At 47.6% G+C, this 17,057-nt stretch overlaps 1 protein-coding gene across 2 annotated transcripts in view; it reads left to right on the plus strand.

The window, feature by feature from the left end:
* The window catches only part of ANLN (anillin, actin binding protein), a 405,458-nt gene that overhangs the window by 86,771 nt on the left and 301,630 nt on the right, over nucleotides 1-17,057 (plus strand). For both annotated transcript variants that reach the window (XM_063922504.1, XM_063922505.1), the window contains exon 6: nucleotides 16,253-16,437. In XM_063922504.1, coding sequence (XP_063778574.1) covers nucleotides 16,253-16,437 — 185 coding nt within the window. The remainder of the gene's footprint in view (nucleotides 1-16,252; nucleotides 16,438-17,057) is intronic.

Below are 17,057 nucleotides of genomic sequence, written 5' to 3' on the forward strand. Positions count from 1 at the left end.
CCTAAGTCACATCTCTGCAGAAAAAGACACCGTCTTTTCAGCCTCAGTCCTTTCGTCCCTATAAGAGTCATATCTTCCCAGGGATAGAGGAAAGGGAAGAAGACTGCAGCAGGCAGCCCATTCCCAGGAACAGAAGCGTTCCACCGCTTCTGCCAAGCTCTCAGCATGACGCTGGGACCGTACAGGACCCCTGGATCCTACATGTAGTATCCCAGGGGTACAGATTGGAATGTCGAGACGTTTCCCCTTCGCAGGCTCCTGAAGTCTGGTTTACCAAGGTCTCCCTCCGTCAAGGAGGCAGTATGGGAAACAATTCACAAGCTGTATTCCCAGCAGGTGATAATCAAATTACCCCTCCTACAACAAGAAAAGGGGTATTATTCCACATTATATTGTGGTACTGAAGCCAGAAGGCTAGGTGAGACCTATTCTAAATCTAAAAAAAAAAAAATTTGAACACTTACAAAGGTTCAAATCAAGATGGAGTCACTCAGAGCAGTGATAACGAACCAGGAAGAAGGGGACTATATAGTGTCCCGAGACATCAGGGATGCTTACCTCCATGTCCAAAATTTGCCCTTCTCACTAAGGGGGGTACCTCAGGTTCGTGGTACAGAACTGTCACTATCCGTTTCAGACGCTGCCGTTTGGATTGTCCACGGCACCCCGGGTCTTTACCAAGGTAATGGCCGAAATGATGATTCTTCTTCGAAGAAAAGGCGTCTTAATTATCCCTTACTTGGACGATCTCCTGATAAGGGCAAAGTCCAGGGAACAGTTGGAGGTCGGAGTAGCACTATCTCGGATACTGCTACAACAGCACGGGTGGATTCTAAATATTCCAAAATCGCAGCTGATCCCGACGACAAGTCTGCTGTGCCTAGGGATGATTCTGGACACAGTCCAGAAAAAGGTGTTTCTCCCGGAAGAGAAAGCCAGGGAGTTATCCGAGCTAGTCAGGAACCTCCTAAAATCAGTGCATCATTGCACAAGGGTCCTGGTAAAGATGGTGACTTCCTACGAAGCAATTCCATTCGGCAGATTTCACGCAAGAATTTTTCAGTGGGATCTGCTGGACAAATGGTCCGGATCGCATCTTCAGATGCATCAGCGGATAACCCTATATCCAAGGACAAGGGTGTCTCTCCTGTGGTGGTTACAGAGTGCTCATCTTCTAGAGGGCCGCAGATTCGGCATTCAGGATTGGATGCTGGTGACCACGGAGGCCAGCCCGAGAGGCTGGGGAGCAGTCACACAAGGAAAAAAATTTCCAGGGAGTGTGATCAAGTCTGGAGACTTTTCTCCACATAAATATACTGGAGCTAAGGGTAAATTTATAATACTCTAAGCTTAGCAAGACCTCTGCTTCAAGGTCAGCCGGTATTGATCCAGTGGGAAAAACATCACGGCAGTCGCCCACGTAAATAGACAGGGCGGCACAAGAAGCAGGAGGGCAATGGCAAAAACTGCAAGGACTTTTCGCTGGGCGGAAAATCATGTGATAGCACTGTCAGCAGTGTTTCATTCCGGGAATGGAAACTGGGAAGCAGACTTCCTCAGCAGGCACGACCTCCACCCGGCAGAGTGGAAACTTCATCGGGAAGTTTTCCACATGATTGTAAACCGTTGGGAAATACCAAAGGTGGACATGATGGCGTCCCGTCTGAACAAAAAACGGGACAGGTATTGCGCCAGGTTAAGAGACCCTCAGGCAATAGCTGTGGACGTTCTGGTAACACCATGGATGTACCAGTCGGTGTATGTGTTCCATCCTCTGCTTCTCATACCTAAGGTACTGAGACTTATAAGACGTAGAGGAGTAAGAACTATACTCATGGCTCCGGATTGGCCAAGAAGGACTTGGTACCCGGAACTTCAAGAGATGCTCACAGAGGACTTATGGCCTCTGCCGCTAAGAAGGGACTTGTTTCAGCAAGTACCATGTCTGTTCCAAGACTTACCGCAGCTGCGTTTGACGGCATGGCGGTGGAACGCCGGATCCTAAGGGAAAAAGGCATTCCGGAAGAGGTCATTCCTACCCTGGTCAAAGCCAGAAAGGAGGTGACCGCACAACATTATCACCACATGTGGCAAAAATATGTTGCGTGGTGTGAGGCCAGAAATGCCCCACGAAGAAATTTCAACTCGGTCGATTCCTGCATTTCCTGCAAACAGGAGTGTCTATGGGCCTCAAATTGGGGTCCATTAAGGTTCAAATTTCGGCCCTGTCGATTTTCTTCCAGAAAGAAGTGGCTTCAGTACCTGAAGTCCAGAAGTTTGTCAAGGGAGTATTGCATATACAACCCCCTTTTGTGCCTCCAGTGGCACTGTGGGATCTTAACGTAGTTCTGGGATTCCTCAAATCACATTGGTTTAAAACCAGTCAAATCTGTAGATTTGAAGCATCTCACATGAAAAGTGACCATGCTCTTGGCCCTGGCCTGGACCAGGCGAGTGTCAAATTGGTGGTTTTTTTCTCAAAAAAGCCCATATCTGGTTGTCCATTTGGACAGGGCAGAGCTGCGGACTCGTCCCCAGTTCTCTCCCTAAGGTGGTGTCAGTGTTTCACCTGAACCAGCTTATTTTGGTGCCTTGCGCCTACTAGGGACTTGGAGGACTCCAGGTTGCTAGATGTTGTCAGGGCCCTGTAAATATAGGTTCCAGGACGGCTGGAGTCAGGAAAACGGACTTGCTGTTATCCTGTATGCACCCAACAAACTGGGTGCTCTTGCTTCTAAGCAGACTATTGCTAGTTGGATGTGTAATACAATTCAGCTTGCACATTCTGTGGCAGGCCTGCCACAGCCAAAATATGTAAATGCCCATTCCACAAGGAAGGTGGGCTCATCTTGGGCGGCTGCCCGAGGGGTCTCGGCTTTACAACTTTGCCGAGCGGCTATTTAGTCAGGGGCAAACACGTTGGTAAAATCCTACAAATTTGATACCCTGGCTAAGGAGGACCTGGAGTTCTCTCATTCGGTGCTGCAGAGTCATCCGCACTCTCCCGCCCGTTTGGGAGCTTTGGTATTATCCCCATGGTCCTTTCAGGAACCCCAGCATCCACTAGGACGATAGAGAAAATAAGAATTTACTTACCGATAATTCTATTTCTCGGAGTCCGTAGTGGATGCTGGGCGCCCATCCCAAGTGCGGATTATCTGCAATACTTGTACATAGTTACAAAAATCGGGTTATTATTGTTGTGAGCCATCTTTTCAGAGGCTCCGCTGTTATCATACTGTTAACTGGGTTCAGATCACAGGTTGTACAGTGTGATTGGTGTGGCTGGTATGAGTCTTACCCGGGATTCAAAATCCTTCCTTATTGTGTACGCTCGTCCGGGCACAGTATCCTAACTGAGGCTTGGAGGAGGGTCATAGGGGGAGGAGCCATTGCACACCACCTGATCCTAAAGCTTTACTTTTTGTGCCCTGTCTCCTGCGGAGCCGCTAATCCCCCATGGTCCTTTCAGGAACCCCAGCATCCACTACGGACTCCGAGAAATAGAATTATCGGTAAGTAAATTCTTATTTTCTCGTAGTCCGTAGTGGATGCTGGGCGCCCGTCCCAAGTGTGGACTTTCTGCAATAAGTGTATCTAGTTATTGCTTAATAAAGGGTTATGTTATGGTGGCATCCATTGTTTGATGCTCTGTTGTTGTTCATACTGTTGACTAGGTAAAGTTATCTCAAGTTATACGGTGTGGCTGGTATGAGTCTTACCCTGGATTCCAAAATCCTTTCCTTGTAATGTCGGCTCTTCCGGGCACAGTTTCCTTAACTGAGGTCTGGAGGAGTGGCATAGAGGGAGGAGCCAGTGCACACCAGTAGTACTAAATCTTTCTTAGAGTGCCCAGTCTCCTACGGAGCCCGTCTATTCCCCATGGTCCTTACGGAGTCCCCAGCATCCACTACGGACTACGAGAAATGGATTTACCGGTGAGTAAAATCTTATTATATTAATACCTAAAACAGGGGAAACTGTCTTATTTACACAGTCCCCTACCGAAAGCTGCACTAAATACTGTATATACTTCCCCAATATCCCACATGACCCCCTATTAACTGAATTCAACCAGGGGTTACGTTCACATGTTTTTGTTTTGTTTCCCTTCTTTATTATTTCTCTAACGTCCTAGAGGATGCTGGGGACTCAGAAAGGACCATGGGGATAGACGGGCTCCGCAGGAGACATGGGCACTTTAAGAAAGACTTTAGGTCTGGGTGTGCACTGGCTCCTCCCTCTATGCCCCTCCTCTAGACCTCAGTTTGATACTATGCCCAGAGGAGATGGGTGCACTTCAGGGAGCTCTCTTGAGTTTCCTGACAGTATATTTGTTAGGTTTTTTATTTTCAGGGAGCCTGCTGGCAACAGACTCCCTGCATCGAGGGACTGAGGGGAGAGAAGCAGACCTACTTCTGTGAGTTTCAAGGCTCTGCCAGAGGGATCGGAACGCAGGTCTCACCCTCGCCGTCCGTCCCCCGCCAAATTTTACTGTTTTAAGTGGGACAGAAGCCTGCCGCCGAGGGGGCGGGGCTTCTCCCTCAGCACTCACCAGCGCCATTGTTCTCCACAGCACCGCTGAGAGGAAGCTCCCCGGACTCTTCCCTGCTTATACCACGGTAGAAAGAGGGTTTTAAAGAAGAGGGGGGGGGGGACAAAATTAGGCGCATATTGTATATGTAAACAGCGCTATCTGGGTAAACATTTAATTATTGTATTTTTTTTTCCTGGGTCATATAGCGCTGGGGTGTGTGCTGGCATACTCTCTCTCTGTCTCTCCAAAGGGCCTGGTGGGGAAACTGTCTTCAGATAAGAGGTTTTCTGTGTGTGTGGTGTGTCGGTACGCGTGTGTCGACATGTCTGAGGTAGAAGGCTCACCTAGGGAGGAGGGGGAGCGTATGAATGTGAGGTCTCCGTTGGCGGTGCCGACACCTGACGATGGATATGTGGAATGTTTTAAGTGCTAGTGTGAACTTATTGCACAAGAGATTAGACAAAGCTGAAGCTAAGGAACAGTCAGGGAGTGAACCCACGTCTGTCCCTATGTCGCCGGGACCTTTAGGGTCTCGGAAGCGCCCACTATCCCAAATAGCAGACACTGATACCGACACGGATTCGGACTCCAGTGTCGACTACGATGATGCAAAGTTACAGCCAAAAGTGGCTAAATGTATTCGATATATGATTATTGCAATAAAAGAAGTGTTGCATATCACAGAGGAACCCCCTGTCCCTGACACGAGGGTACACATGTATAAGGGAAAGAAGCCTGAGGTAACTTTTTTTCCTCCTCATAGGAGTTGAATGAATTATGTGAAAAAGCGTGGGAATCTCCAGACAAAAAACTGCAGATTCCCAAAAGAATTCTTATGGCGTATCCTTTTTCCGCCGACGGACAGGATACGGAGGGTATCCTCCCCTAAGGTGGACAAAGCGTTGACACGCTTGTCAAAAAAGATAGCGCTGCCATCCCAAGATACGGCTACCCTGAAGGATCCTGCTGACCGCAAGCAGGAGATTACCTTGAAATCCATTTACACACATTCTGGTACATTATTCAGACCGGCAATTGCGTCGGCCTGGGTTTGTAGCGCGGTAGCAGCATGGACAGATTCCTTATCGGCGGAGATTGAGACCCTAGATAAGGATACCATTTTATTGACCCTAGGCCATATAAAGGATGCTGTCTTATATATGAGAGATGCTCAAAGAGACATTAGTTTACTGGGTTCCAGAATAAACGCTATGTCGATCTCTGCTCTGCTGGACCCGGCAGTGGACAGGTGATGCCGACTCAAAAAGACATATGGAGGTTTTACCTTACAAGGGTGAGGACTTGTTTGGGGAAGGTCTCTCAGACCTGGTCTCCACAGCTACGGCAGGTAAATCGAATTTTCTCTAACGTCCTAGTGGATGCTGGGGACTCCGTAAAGACCATGGGGAATAGACGAGCTCCGCAGGAGACTGGGCACTCTAAAGAAAGATTTAGTACTACCTGGTGTGCACTGGCTCCTCCCTCTATGCCCCTCCTCCAGACTGCCGTTAGAATCTGTGCCCGGCCAGAGCTGGGTGCTTTTAGTGAGCTCTCCTGAGCTTGCTAATAAGAATGTATTTTAGTTAGGTTTTTTATTTTCAGAGAGCTTCTGCTGGCAACAGACTCTCTGCTACGAGGGACTGAGGGGAGAGAAGCAAACCTACTAACTGCGGCTAGGTTGCGCTTCTTAGGCTACTGGACACCATTAGCTCCAGAGGGTTCGAACACAGGATCTTAACCTTAGTCGTCCGTTCCCGGAGCCGCGCCGCCGTCCCTCTCGCAGAGACAGAAGCAGGCGGAAGCAAGAAGACATCGAAATCGGCGGCAGAAGACTCCTGTCTTCACATGAGGTAGCGCACAGCACTGCAGCTGTGCGCCATTGCACCCACACTACCCACACACTCCGGTCACTGTAGGGCGCAGGGGGGGGCGCCCTGAGCAGCAATTAGGATACCTCTAGGCAAAAAGACACACACATACATATATATATATATATATATATATATACATACATACATACATACATACATACATACATACATACATACATACATACATACATTACTATATATATACACATACGTACACACTCATATACACACATACACACACACACACATACACACATACACATACATATATACATACATACATATACAGCTGGGCACTGTATATATGTACGAGCCCCCGACATTTTATTTACACAGACCCGGGACAGAAGCCCGCCGATGAGGGGGCGGGGCCTTCTTCCTCAGCACTAACCGGCGCCATTTTCTCTTCACAGCTCCGCTGAGAGGAAGCTCCCCAGGCTCTCCCCTGCAGACTCCAGGTAGAAAAAGGGTAAAAAGAGAGGGGGGGCACATAAATTTAGGCACAAATTATCATAAACAGCAGCTACTGGGTAAACACTAAGTTACTGTGTAATCCCTGGGTTATATAGCGCTGGGGTGTGTGCTGGCATACTCTCTCTCTGTCTCCCCAAAAGGCCTTGTGGGGTCCTGTCCTCAATTAGAGCATTCCCTGTGTGTGTGCGGTGTCGGTACTTTTGTGTCGACATGTTTGAGGAGGACGGTTACGTGGAGGCAGAACAAGTGCAATTGAATGTGGCGTCGCCGCCGACACCTGATTGGATGGATATGTGGAAGGTGTTAAATGATAACGTAAGCTCCTTGCATAAAAGGTTGGATAATCAGTCAGGGTCTCAACCCATGTCTGATTCTACAGCTCAGGGGCCGTCAGGGTCTCAAAAGCGCCCACTATCCCAGTTGGTTGACACAGATGTCGACACGGATTCTGACTCCAGTGTCGATGACGATGATGCAAAGTTGCAGCCTAAAATGACTAAAGCCATCCGATACATGATTATAGCAATGAAGGATGTATTGCACATATCGGAGGAAAACCCTGTCCCTGACAAGAGGGTTTATATGTATTGGGAGAAAAAGCAAGAAGTTACTTTTCCCCCTTCACATGAATTAAATGAGTTATGTGAAAAAGCGTGGGATTCCCCTGATAGGAAAGTACTGGTTTCCAAAAGATTACTTATGGCGTATCCTTTCCCGCCAACGGATAGGTTATGCTGGGAATCCTCCCCTAGGGTAGACAAAGCGTTGACACGCTTATCTAAGAAGGTGGCCCTGCCGTCACAGGATACGGCCGCCCTAAAGGATCCTGCGGATAGGAAGCAGGAAGGTATCCTGAAGTCTGTTTATACACATTCTGGTACTCTTCTGAGGCCAGCAATTGCTTCGGCCTGGATGTGTAGTGCTGTAGCAGCATGGACAGATACTCTGTCTGAGGAGTTAGATACCCTGGACAGGGAGACTATTTTACTGACCCTAGGGCATATCAAAGATGCTGTCCTATATATGCGGGATGCCCAGAGGGACATTTGCCTGCTGGGATCTAGAATAAACGCAAAGTCGATTTCTACCAGAAGGGTCCTATGGACTCGGCAATCGACAGGTGATGGCGACTCTAAAAAAAAACACATGGAGGTGTTACCTTATAAGGGTGAGGAATTGTTTGGGGACGGTCTCTCGGACCTAGTTTCCACAGCTACGGCTGGGAAGTAAAATTTCTTGCCATATATTCCCTCACAGCCAAAGAAAGCACCGTATTACCAAATGCAGTCCTTTCGTTCACAAAAAAGCAAGAAAGTCAGAGGTGCATCCTTTCTTGCCAGAGGCAGGGGTAGAGGAAAAAAACTGCACCATGCAGCTAGTTCCCTGGAACAAAAGTCCTCCCCGGCTTCCACTAAATCCACCGCATGACGCTGGGGCTCCACAGTCGGAGCCAGGAGCGGTGGGGGCGCGTCTCCGAAAATTCAGCCACCAGTGGGTTCGCTCACGGGTGGATCCTTGAGCTATACAAATTGTGTCTCAGGGATACAAGCTGGAATTCGAGGTGACGCCCCCTCACCGTTACCTAAAATCGGCCTTGCCAGCTTCCCCCATGGAAAGGGAGGTAGTGTTGGCAGCAATTCACAAGCTATATCTCCAGCAGGTGGTAGTGAAGGTTCCCCTCCTTCAACAGGGAAGGGGTTACTATTCCACTATGTTTGTGGTACCGAAACCGGACGGTTCGTTCAGACCCATTTTGAATTTAAAATCCCTGAACATTTATCTGAAGAAATTCAAGTTCAAGATGGAATCGCTCAGAGCGGTCATTGCAAGCCTGGAGGAAGGGGATTTTATGGTGTCTCTGGACATCAAGGATGCGTACTTGCATGTCCCCATTTATCCACCTCATCAGGAGTACCTCAGGTTTGTGGTACAGGACTGTCATTACCAATTCCAGATGTTGCCGTTTGGCCTGTCCACGGCACCGAGAATATTTGCCAAGGTGATGGCGGAAATGATGGTGCTCCTTCGGAAGCAAGGGGTTACAATTATCCCATACTTGGACGATCTCCTCATAAAGGCGAGGTCCAGGGAGCGGTTGCTGATCAGCGTAGCACACTCTCAGGAAGTGTTGCGACAGCACGGCTGGATTCTGAATATTCCAAAGTCGCAGCTGATTCCTACGACGCGTCTGCCCTTCCTGGGCATGATTCTGGACACAAGCCAGAAAAAGGTGTTTCTCTCGGAGGAAAAGGCTCAGGAGCTCGTGACACTGGTCAGAGACCTCAATAAAACCAAAACAGGTATCGGTGCATCACTGCACGCGAGTCCTAGGAAAGATGGTGGCGTCATACGAAGCCATACCCTTCGGCGGGTTCCATGCGAGGATCTTTCAGTGGGATCTGTTGGACAAGTGGTACGGATCGCATCTTCAGATGCATCGGCTGATCACCCTGTCCCCCAGGGCCAGGGTGTCTCTTCTGTGGTGGCTGCAAAGTGCTCACCTCCTCGAGGGCCGCAGGTTCGGCATACAGGACTGGGTCCTGGTGACCACGGATGCAAGCCTCCGAGGATGGGGGGGGGGCAGTCACTCAGGGAAGAAACTTCCAGGGGCTGTGGTCAAGTCAGGAGACTTGTCTGCACATCAATATCCTGGAACTAAGGGCCGTATACAACGCCCTGAGTCAAGCGGAGCCTCTGCTTCGAAACCAACCAGTGCTGATTCAGTCAGAAAACATCACTGCAGTGGCCCATGTAAACCGCCAGGGCGGCACAAGAAGCAGGGTGGAAATGGCAGAAGCCACCAGGATTCTTCGTTGGGCGGAGAATCCCGTACTAGCACTGTCAGCATTGTTCATTCCGGGAGTGGACAACTGGGAAGCAGACTTCCTCAGCAGGCACGACCTCCACCCGGGAGAGTGGGGACTTTATCAAGAAGATTTTCACGCAGATTGCAAATCGATGGGAACTGCCACAGGTGGACATGATGGCGTCCCGTCTCAACAAAAAGTTAAAAGGTATTGCGCCAGGTCAAGAGACCCTCAGGCGATAGCTGTGGACGCACTTGTAACACCGTGGGTGTTCCAGTCGGTCTATGCGTTTCCTCCTCTTCCTCTCATACCAAAGGTGCTGAGAATTGTGAGAAAAAGAGGAGTGAGAACAATACTCATTGTTCCGGATTGGCCAAGAAGGACTTGGTACCAGGAATTGCAAGAAATGCTCAGAGGACGCATGGCCTCTGCCTCTCAGACAGGACCTGTTGCAAGAAGGGCCCTGTCTGTTCCAAGACTTACCGCGGCTGTGTTTGATGGCATGGCGGTTGAACGCCGGATCCTAGTGGAAAAAGGCATTCCGGATGAAGTTATTCCTACGCTGATAAAGGCTAGGAAGGACGTGACAGCAAAGCATTATCACTGTATATGGCGAAAATATGTTGCTTGGTGTGAGGCCAGGAAGGCTCCTACAGAGTAATTCCAGCTGGGCCGGTTCCTGCACTTCCTACAGTCAGGAGTGACTATGGGCTTAAAATTAGGATCCATAAAGGTCCAGATTTCGGCCCTATCCATTTTCTTTCAAAACGAACTGGCTTCGCTTCCTGAAGTTCAGACGTTTGTAAAGGGAGTGCTGCATATTCAGCCCCCTTTTGTGGCACCTTGGGATCTTAACGTGGTGTTGGGTTTCCTGAAATCTCACTGGTTTGAGCCACTTAAGACCGTGGAGCTAAAGTATCTCACGTGGAAAGTGGTCATGCTATTGGCCTTAGCTTCGGCTAGGCGTGTGTCAGAATTGGCGGCTTTGTCATGTAAAAGCCCCTATCTGGTTTTCCATATGGACAGGGCAGAATTACGGACTCGTCCGCAATTTCTGCCGAAGGTGGTGTCATCTTTTCATTTGAACCAACCTATTGTGGTGCCTGCGGCTACTCGTGACTTGGAGGACTCCAAGTTGCTTGATGTAGTCAGGGCTTTGAAGATTTATGTAGCCAGGACGGCTGGAGTCAGGAAAACTGACTCGCTGTTTATCCTGTATGCATCCAACAAGCTGGGTGCTCCTGCTTCAAAGCAGACTATTGCTCGCTGGATCTGTAACACGATTCAGCAGGCTCATTCTGCGGCTGGTTTGCCGCATCCAAAATCAGTGAAAGCCCATTCCACAAGGAAAGTGGGCTCTTCTTGGGCGGCTGCCCGAGGGGTCTCGGCATTACAGCTTTGCCGAGCAGCTACTTGGTCGGGTTCAAACACCTTTGCAAAGTTCTATAAGTTTGATACTCTGGCTGAGGAGGACCTTGTGTTTGCCCATTCGGTGCTGCAGAGTCATCCGCACTCTCCCGCCCGTTTGGGAGCTTTGGTATAATCCCCATGGTCCTTACGGAGTCCCCAGCATCCACTAGGACGTTAGAGAAAATAAGATTTTACTCACCGGTAAATCTATTTCTCGTAGTCCGTAGTGGATGCTGGGCGCCTGTCCCAAGTGCGGACTTTCTGCAATACGTGTATATAGTTATTGCTTAATAAAAGGGTTATGTTGGCATCTGTTGTTTGATGCTCTGTTGTTGTTCATACTGTTAACTGGGTAAGTTTATCACGAGTTATACGGTGTGATTGGTGTGGCTGGTATGAGTCTTACCCTGGATTCCAAAATCCTTTCCTTGTAATGTCAGCTCTTCCGGGCACAGTTTCCTTAACTGAGGTCTGGAGGAGGGGCATAGAGGGAGGAGCCAGTGCACACCAGGTAGTACTAAATCTTTCTTTAGAGTGCCCAGTCTCCTGCGGAGCCCGTCTATTCCCCATCGTCCTTACGGAGTCCCCAGCATCCACTACGGACTACGAGAAATAGATTTACCGGTGAGTAAAATCTTATTTTTTCTCTTATGTTCCCTCACAACCTAATAAAGCGCCACGTTATCAAATGCAGTCCTTTCGTTCAAATAAAAGCAAAAGAGTACGTGGATCGTCCTTTCTTGCCAGAGGTAAAAAGCTGCACAGCTAGTTCCCAGGAACAGAAATCCTCCCCGGCCTCTGAAAAATCCACCGCATGACGCTAGGGCTCCGCTGAGGGAGTCCGCCCAAGTGGGGGCACGTCTTCGACTTATCAGCCACATCTGGGTTCACTCACAGGTGGATCCCTGGGCAATAGAAATTGTTTCTCAGGGATACAAGCTGGAATTCGAAGAGGTGCCTCCTCGCCGGTTTTTCAAATCGGCTCTACCGACTTCTCCTCTAGAAAGGGAGATAGTGTTAAATGCTATTCACAAATTGTGTCTCCAACAAGTGGTGGTCGAAGTTCTCCTGCTTCAGAGAGGGAAGGGATACTACTCCACCCTGTTTGTAGTTCCGAAATCTGACGGTTCGGTCAGACCCATATTGAATTTAAAATCCCTGAACCTATACTTAAAACGGTTCAAGTTCAAGATGGAATCGCTCAGAGCGGTCATCGCAAGCCTGGAAGGGGGGAATTTTATGGTATCCCTGGACATAAAGGATGCATACCTTCATGTCCCCATATATCCCTCTCATCAGGAGTACCTGAGATTTGTGGTACAGGATTGTCATTACCAATTTCAGACGTTGCCATTTGGGCTTTCCACGGCCCCAAGGATTTTCACCAAGGTAATGGCGGAAATGATGGTGCTCCTGCGCAAGCAGGGTGTCACAATTATCCCGTACTTGGACGATCTCCTCATAAAAGCGAGATCACGAGAGAAGTTACTGAGCAGCGTGTCACTTTCATTGAAGGTGTTACAGCAACACGGCTGGATTCTCAATATCCCGAAGTCACAGCTGGTTCCTGGTCTGACCTTCTTGGGTATGATTCTGGACACAGACCAGAAAAAGGTTTTTCTCCCGATAGAAAAAGCTCAGGAACTCATGACTCTAGTCAAGAACCTATTGAAGCCAAAATAAGTGTCTGTGCATCATTGCACTCAAGTCCTGTGAAAAATGGTGGCAACATACGAGGCCATTCCCTTCGGCAGGTTCCATGCAAGGACTTTCCAATGGGACCTAGTAGACAAGTGGTCCGGGTCACATCTACAAATTCATCAGCGGACCACCCTGTCCCCCAGGGCCAGGGTATCTCTCCTGTGGTGGCTGCAGAGTGCTCACCTTTGGAAGGACGCAGGTTCGGCATTCAGGATTGGATCCTGGTGACCACGGACGCGAGCCTCAGAGGGTGAGGAGCAGTCACACAGGGAAGAAACTTCCAAGGACTTTGGACAAGTCAAGAGACTTGTCTTCACATCGACATCCTGGAACTGAGTGCCATATACAACGCACTACGTCAAGCGGAGAACTTGCTTCGCGACCAACCAGTTCAGATCCAGTCAGACTACATCACCTCTGTGGCTCATGTAAACCGCCAAGGCGGCACAAGGAGCAGGGTGGCAATGGCGGAAGCCACCAAGATTCTTCGCTGGGCAGAAAATCATGTAAGCGCACTATCAGCAGTGTTCATTCCGGGAGTGGACAACTGGGAAGTAGACTTCCTCAGCAGACACGACCTGCGTCCAGGGGAGTGGGGACTTCATCGGGAAGTCTTTGCACAGATTGCAAGTCGGTGGGGACTGCCCCAGATAGACATGATGGCATCCCGCCCCAACAAAATGCAACAGAGGTATTGCGCCAGTCTATGTGTTTCCTCCTCTTCCTCTCATACCCAAGGTGTTGAGAATAATAAGAAAAAGAGGAGTGAACAATTCTCATTGTTCCAGATTGGCCACGAAGGACCTGGTATCCGGATCTGCTGGAAATGCTCGCAGACGATCCGTGGCCTCTTCCTCTACGACAGGACCTGTTACAACAGGGGCCATGTCTGTTCCAAGACTTACCGCAGCTGCGTTTGACGGCATGGCGGTTGAACGCCGGATCCTAGCGGAAAAGGGAATTCCGTATGAGGTCATTCCTACTCTGATAAAGGCTAGGAAGGACGTGACAGCTAAACATTATCACCGTATATGGCGAAATATGTTTCTTGGTGTGAGGCCCGGAATGCTCCTACGGAAGAATTCCATCTGGGCCGTTTACTTCACTTCCTACAGACTGTAGTGAATTTGGGCCTAAAGTTTGGATCCATTAAGGTTCAGATTTCGGCCTTATCCATTTTCTTTCAAAAAGAATTGGCTTCTCTCCCAGAAGTACAGACTTTTGTAAAGGAAATGCTGCATATTCAGCCTCCTTTTATACCTCCGGTGGCGCCTTGGGACCTTTAACGTGGTGTTGAGTTTCCTTAAGTCGCACTGGTTTGAACCATTTCAAACGGTGGAGTTAAAATATCTCACTTGGAAGGTGGTCATGTTATTAGCCTTGGCTTCGGCTAGGCGAGTGTCGGAATTGGCGGCGTTGTCTCATAAAAGCCCTTATCTAGTTTTCCATATGGATAGGGCGGTATTGCGCACTCGCCCTCAATTCTTGCCTAAGGTGGTGTCATCTTTTCATATGAACCAACCTATTGTGGTGCCTGTGGCTACACAAGATTTGTAGGATTCGGAGTCCCTTGATGTAGTCAGGGCTTTGAAAATTTATGTGGCTAGAACGGCTAGAGTCTGAAAAACGGAAGCACTGTTTGTCCTATATGCAGCCAACAAGGTTGGCGCCCCTGCTTCGAATCAGACTATTGCTCGCTGGATCTGTAATACGATTCAGCAGGCGCATTCTACGGCTGGATTGCCGTTACCAAAATCGGTCAAGGTGCATTCCACTAGGAAGGTGGGCTCGTCTTGGGCGGCTGCCCGAAGGGTCTCGGCACTACAACTGTGCCGAGCTGCTCCTTGGTCGGGTTCAAACACCTTTGCAAAGTTCTATAAGTTTGATACCCTGGCTGAGGAGGACCTAAGGTTTGCTCATTCGGTGCTGCAGAGTCATCCGCACTCTCCCGCCTGTTTTGGAGCTTTGGTATAATCCCCATGGTCCTTTCGGAGTCCCCAGCATCCTCTAGGACGTTAGAGAAAATAAGATTTTAAACCTACCAGTAAATCTTTTTCTCGTAGTCCGTAGAGGATGCTTGGCACCCGTCCCAAGTGCGGACTACTTCTGCGAGACTTGTTTATAGTTTTGCTTACATAAGGGTTATGTTATAGTTCCATCAGGTTGGACTGATGCTACGTTATTTTTTCATACTGTTAACTGTTTAATTGATACACAATTTATACGGTGTGGCTGGTATGAATCTTGCCCTTGGATTAACAAAAATCCTTTCCCCGTACTGTCCATCTCCTCTGGGCACAGTTTCTCTAACTGAGGTCTAGAGGAGGGGCATAGATGGAGGAGCCAGTGCACACCCAGACCTAAAGTCTTTCTTAAAGTGCCCATGTCTCCCGCGGAGCCAGTCTATTCCCATGGTCCTTTCGGAGTCCCCAGCATCCTCTACGCACTACGAGAAAAAGATTTACCGGTAGTTCTAATTAATGTTTTTAATATAAAGGGGGGACTCCATTATCCGTGTTAGAGAGCTGCGGGCTAATTGATCTCCTAGGACTATCCAATTAGCCTCTTACCTGCACATGAGGCAGGTGAAAAAGTCCCTTTAAAATGGGGCCAAGATCATGGTAGCGAAAAAGCATACTGTAGGTCTGTGGATTTATCACGTATTCGATTAGTTTTCTCCTGATACTAGATAATTTGGTGGGCTCTAATTTAAATAGCATGAACCCAAAACATTGTGAAAAATCGCGAAGTCAAGTTCTGTTTCTTTGTTTTTTGCGCGCACAAAATACAAAACGTTTACTGGGCTAATGGAAATCCACTCCAAAATGTTTTTAATCCCCCCCCCCCACCCCCCCCTGGATTGTAAGTAAACTATAATAATATATCTATCGATCGCATATATATATATATATATATATATATATATATATATATATATATATATATATATGTATATATATATATATATATATATATATATATATATATATATATGTATATATATATATATATATGTATATATATATATATATATGTATGTATGTGTATATATATATATATATATGTATATATATGTATGTATGTGTGTGTGTATATGTGTATATATATATATATATATATATATATATATATATATATATATACATACACTTACATATACATATACACACACTGGTTTGTAAGTAGGGAAACCTCCTTTTATAAAAAGGACATGAGTAAGGAAATAGTATTCCAGTGTTTACACACATGATATGGGACTGAGGGAAAACATTTTAGGGTATGTCACCGTTATGGCAGCCATCTTGAAGTTTTGCCATATTATATATTTTACTTCAATCTAAACTCCACAGGCTCCCATTGCTTTTACATTTACAGATCAATCTCACAAGCAAGTTCTTCCTGTAGAGAATCTTTGTGAAATCATGCTTATTCCTTCCTATTTTATGGTACAGGTGGACCAGGAATTAAATCATTTCTTGAGCGTTTTGGAGAGAAGTGTCAAGAACGCAGCCCAGCACCTGCAAATCCTGCCTTAAAATCGGTTGTGTTGACTCCAACCACTAAAAGTATCCATGAAAGACTATTAAAGCAAAATGATGTTTCCAGTACTGCTAGTTTAACACAACAGCAGAAAAAGGTACAGTGAGGTTCAGTGTTCTCCCCAGATAATGTTTCCATCTTGGGGGCGATTATGAAATAGACGGCTGGGGACATACGGAACACTTGAATATTAATTACATACTCTGTAGTTAATGTCCACTTGGTGGCAGCGCTGAATACTTTTACATTAATTATAAAGACACTGGAGGGTATTGCGTGAAATGTGTAAGAGCGCAATACAGTTTGTGCAGGTGTAATGTATAGTAGCCCAGATGAGGTGTTACTTCAAGTCTGTGTCAACTAAACTTGAGTTTAGTCCTGAAATATTTTTGTCAGTATCCTTTCGTATGTAGTAATTTACTGCACAGTAAAAAGCAGGTCTTTTATCCCAGTATTATCGGGCTATCCAATTACAGACCATTTTTATTGTGCGTTAAAAAAACGGACGAATACACTTTGTATCCAGGATAAGTTCCTGGACTCGTGTTATCTGCCAAAAAACAGGTCTTCTGTGGCTGCTTATTGGGGATTCCGCTTCCTTTGCATGCCTGAGGCACACGTACCCCAACCCCCCAATAAGGGCTGGCTTACGAGGCTAATTGGATACCATCCTATGAATAGTGAGCCACAAAGTTATGCAGGTGGAACAATGTACAG

Source organism: Pseudophryne corroboree, chromosome 5 (assembly GCF_028390025.1).
Source record: "Pseudophryne corroboree isolate aPseCor3 chromosome 5, aPseCor3.hap2, whole genome shotgun sequence".
In the NCBI taxonomy this organism is placed as follows: domain Eukaryota; kingdom Metazoa; phylum Chordata; class Amphibia; order Anura; family Myobatrachidae; genus Pseudophryne; species Pseudophryne corroboree.